General features: G+C 41.0%; 1 protein-coding gene across 1 annotated transcript; it reads left to right on the forward strand.

The window, feature by feature from the left end:
- The first annotated feature begins 211 nt into the window (after positions 1-211).
- Positions 212-1,810, forward strand: LOC145559788 (putative carboxylesterase 7). The gene has a single exon (XM_081621092.1). The coding sequence runs from the start codon at positions 343-345 to the stop codon at positions 1,312-1,314; it is 972 nt and encodes a 323-aa protein (XP_081477218.1). The 5' UTR covers positions 212-342; the 3' UTR covers positions 1,315-1,810.
- Positions 1,811-4,576: the final 2,766 nt, after the last annotated feature.

The raw sequence follows: 4,576 nt of genomic DNA on the forward strand, positions 1-4,576 counted from the left end.
AGCTCCGCATATGCATCCGTAAGCATTATATATAAGAAGGATCATTATCCTAATTTTTAAATTCCACAAATAAAAAAAAATTCCACAAATTAAAAAAATTCCACAAATCGTTTTCTCAATTTTTAACAGCCACAAAACTAGTTTTATCGTTAATTACAAAAAAAATAGAACCTTCCAATTTTCTACATAAATACACACCCCTACTTTCCCCCTCCTCCCTTTATACTCTCCCCAACTCCCAACGCTACAACCCAACCGCCACCATTATATTCCCCTCTTTCCCCACCCCTTCCCTTTCTCACCATTACATTTTCTAACCTCCATACAAAAAACCAAAGAAAAATGGAAGTCCAAATGTCATCAGAAATCCTCCATGATTTCTCCCCTCGTCTTCGAGTCTACAAAGATGGCCGAATCGAACGTCTTCTCAAAACCGACACTGTTCCACCATCCTTTGATTCAGCCACCTTAGTCAATTCCAAGGACGTAACCATCTCACCGGGCTTATCAGCCCGTATTTTCCGACCCATCAAAGTTGACCCTCCAAACTCTAAACTTCCGATCCTTATTTACATCCATGGCGGCGCCTTTTGCCTCTACTCTGCTTCGTCTTCAATCTACCACAGCTACCTCAACTCCCTCGTCTCACAAGCTCACTGTATCGCCATCTCTGTCGATTACCGCCTCGCTCCGGAATACCCGATGCCTGTTTGCTATGACGATTCTTTGGCCGCGACAAAGTGGGTATTATCTCATTCAACCGGGTCAGGGCCCGAGCCCTGGCTCAATGACCGGGCTGATTTTGATCAGGTCTTTCTTGCTGGGGATAGTGCTGGAGCTAACATTGTCCATGACATTGTAACTCGGATTCAGTCTGAGTCCGATGGGTCTGGGTCTAGGTCTGAGTCTTGTTTTGCAGGGATCGCAATGGTCCATCCGTTCTTCGGAGACAGCGAGCCCAATGGGTTATGGGATTATCTTTACCCAGATACGACCGGGGTTTTAGACCCGAGGTTGAACCCGGCTGCTGACCCGGAGAAAATGAGAAGAGAGATTGTTGGATGTAAGAAGGTGTTGGTTTGTGTCGGTGGGAAAGATTTCTTAAGAGAAAGAGGAGTGAAATACTATGAAGTTTTAAGGGAAGGTCAAGAAAATGGTGAATGGGAAGGTGAACTAGAGTTTATGGAAAGTAAAGGAAGAGGTCATGTTTTTCATCTGTATAAGCCTGATTGTGATGAAGCTAAAGATCTGCTTAAAAGGGTGGCTGATTTTATCAATAATTCAAACTCACAAATTTGTGCTTGTGACTTGTGATCATGGTTTAGTACCTTGTCGGGTTTTGTTGTCGCACTGCATATCGTGACTAATAATTCCAGACTGATATAATTACTAATTGGTTGAGGAAAGTTTAACTATGAAATGTAAAAATATGTGGTTAAATTTGTTAAATCATCTGTAATGTTCTTATTAGTTGTAGACTGGTAGTACTATTTAAGCTATAATAATGTCGCATTATTGTAAGTTAATAACTTTGTTAGTTTGAATCAAACTCTTGGTGATTGGCTGAATTGTTGGTTACATGGTTGATACTAATCAAGTAATCATACCATTGATTATTGTTGTACGAAATAAATTCCAGCATCTGTTTTGCATTTCAAGCTGTTAGTTGACTGTGAAATACGTGTGAGAAGACTGAAGACGTTCTTTTTTATTTACGTTTATAGGACGTTGTCGGTGATAACTACGAAGTATTTGGCTCTTAGTTAAGAGCACGACGATTATAACTATGCTACTTGTAATATTATTTTTGCCAACTTCCCAATTTTGTTAGATACATTTTTATTTTTATTTTTTTATTCATTTTTTTATTTATTAATTTATTAATTTATTTATTAATTTATTTATTTAATTTTTTTTTTTGTCATGATAGATACCTTGGGTAGTTAAAAGAAGACGAGAATAAACACAAAGACAAAAATAAAAAGGAAAAATTGTCATGATTAATCTCAACTTTGCATTATCCGTCAATATTAATCATAATTTTGCATTATTTTTTAATTAATCCGAATTTTATACCCCGTCTGGCAATAGCACTCCCTAGGGGTGATAATGAGACTGAGCTATTCGTGAATTGTTCGAGCTCGGTTCGATCAAAGCTCGGTCAAAGCTCGGTTCTATGAGGCTCGACTCGAGTTCGAGTTCGGCTCGGAACCTTCCCCGTCTGGCAATAGCACTCCCTAGAGGTGATAATGAGACTGAGCTATTCGTGAACTGTTCGAGCTCGGTTCGATCAAAGCTCGGTCAAAGCTCGGTTCTATGAGGCTCGACTCAAGTTCGAGTTCGGCTCGGAACCTTAACGAGCCGAGCTAAGAAAGTCAAAGCTCGGCTCGAAAAGCTCGTGAACAGTTCGATTAAAATATATATATTAAAAAAAAGTTTGATATTTAAAAAAAATATAAAAAAAATAAAAAATAAAAAAATAAAAAATATATATTCTCATGACTTTTTAGAACCCTAACCACAACTCCAACCTCCAATACCTCACGGCCTTCATCCCCCTCAAAACACTCTACCCTCAAAACACTCTCAACTCTAAACAACCAGATATCCACAATCCACGAGTCCACATCTACTGTTGTTCATGCTCCACCGCGAATTAGTGTTCTCCGTCATCTATTCACCGTCGCCTACTCAACTATGGCTGGAATTGGAGGTTAGTTTGTTTATCTAAGTATGAATCTCATTATAAAAAATTCAATTCAAGAGTATCTTATTATGTGACTATAAATTGCTATTGAATTTGATTATATAATTATAAGCTTGTGCTTGTTACTTGAGTTTGGCTGCTTTCAATTTGTAAGTTTTCAGTCGTATTTTTTTGAGTAGAGGCTGTATTTTTTTTTAATTAATTTATTGAATTAGATTCAATTTGCTCATTTGAATATTGATGTTGTCAGACATGTCTAGTGGTACACACCCTATGTCATCAACTCAAATCGAGCCGAGCTTCGAGCCGAGCCGAACTTGGGTTTGGAGTCTCGAGCTCGAGCCGAGCCCAAGTTTTCAAAGCTCGTCGAGCTTCGAGCTCGAGCCGAGCCTCCTTTATGACAAACGAGCTCGAGCCGAGCCTGCCACTATTCGGGCTCGGCTTGAAGGTTTAGCACCCCTAGCATTCCCTATTGGTCATCCAACCTAATAGTACAGGTTACAAGACACGTGTTAGCATATGAACGACTTAAAAAAATAAAAATAAAAACTAAAACGACCAAGACTAGCCCCTTTGCTACGGTGCCACTACGGCCAACCCTGCCAAACCCCTTCCCCCCCGAATGCCAGCCGCCGCCTAGACCCCCTCCCCTCCCCCTGTGCCGGCACTTCCAGACCACCCTCCCTTTTCCCTTAAAACCCTCCCGTAAAACCTCTCCGTTCCATCTAAAAATCCATAAACAACCTCCACGACCGCCGAAAAGATCCAGCTGCACCTTTCCTCACCATCGCTCTAGCCTTTTGCTCCTTTTCCTTTTCCTTTTCCTTTTCCTTCTCCCTCCTCCCTTTACCATCGGCGTTGCCGGAGATTGGACGTGAGGGTTAGGGTTTGAGATTTGGGGGTTGGCATTCGGGGGATTTTGCTAGATTTTGTGGTGATTGAAGGGGAAAAAGAGGGTGGCGTCGGGGCACTCTAACACCGGGGGAGGGGAAGGAGGTCTGGGCGGCGTCCGACGCTCGAAGGGAAGGGGTTGGGCGAGGCTAGTAGCGAGTTGGCCGTGGTGGCATCGTGGTAGGGGCTGGTGAAGACTTCTACTTTTGATCCTCTATCCCGAGCGAAAGTGGTATGACGATAAATAATTCCATCTTTGTACTTGATTGGAGTAAAGAATCCCAATGGACTACTGATCAAAGCCTAAGCACATAAAATAGACTAACTCGACCCAAACGAAATGGCTAAAGCTTAATAGACTAAGCTTAATAAAAAATTAGGCCAAATCCATGAATAAAACCTAATTTCAGACGAATTTAGAGCACTAAGGTTAAAATCTAGGGCTGCCACAAGAAAATCTGTGCGCAACTCAAGAAGTCGCGCTCGGGAGCCGGCACAACTTACATCATTGCGCTCAGTAGCCCAACGCAACTCCCAGTGTTGCGCTTACAAAGATTCGGAATTTCAGAAAAATACTAAATCAAATCTTACCATACAACCATACGTAAGACCATAAGTCACACTACCAAGAGCAACGCAACTCTTATACTTATGTGCATCGCCCATGCGCAACTTCTAAAGCGCCCCTGCTGTCGCAAATTCTCCGAAACCGTAATCTCAACCATTCCCTAAAAATAGAGGTTCAAAATGAGCTTTTAACACATAAAAAAAATAGCCAGAAAGTTATTTGTAATACTTAGTGAATTTATGCAATAATCTAACCCTCTTGTCCTAAATACGCATCCATTTATTACTTTGTTCTTATGATGGAGGTTCCCGAACAAAACGGGGTACATTTGCATTCTAAACGAAGATCTAGCAATGAAAAGTGGTAATTCCCGAGCACTTAGTTAAATCACATGTCCTTTCTTATCTTAA

The sequence above is a fragment of the Chenopodium album genome, chromosome 9, assembly GCF_948465745.1.
Source record: "Chenopodium album chromosome 9, dcCheAlbu1.1, whole genome shotgun sequence".
NCBI classification, from domain to species: Eukaryota; Viridiplantae; Streptophyta; class Magnoliopsida; order Caryophyllales; family Amaranthaceae; genus Chenopodium; species Chenopodium album.

What these genes read in the sequence shown, in the direction of transcription:
- LOC145559788 (XM_081621092.1), top strand. Translation starts at nt 343, where the DNA reads ATGGAAGTCCAAATGTCATCAGAAATCCTCCATGATTTCTCCCCTCGT.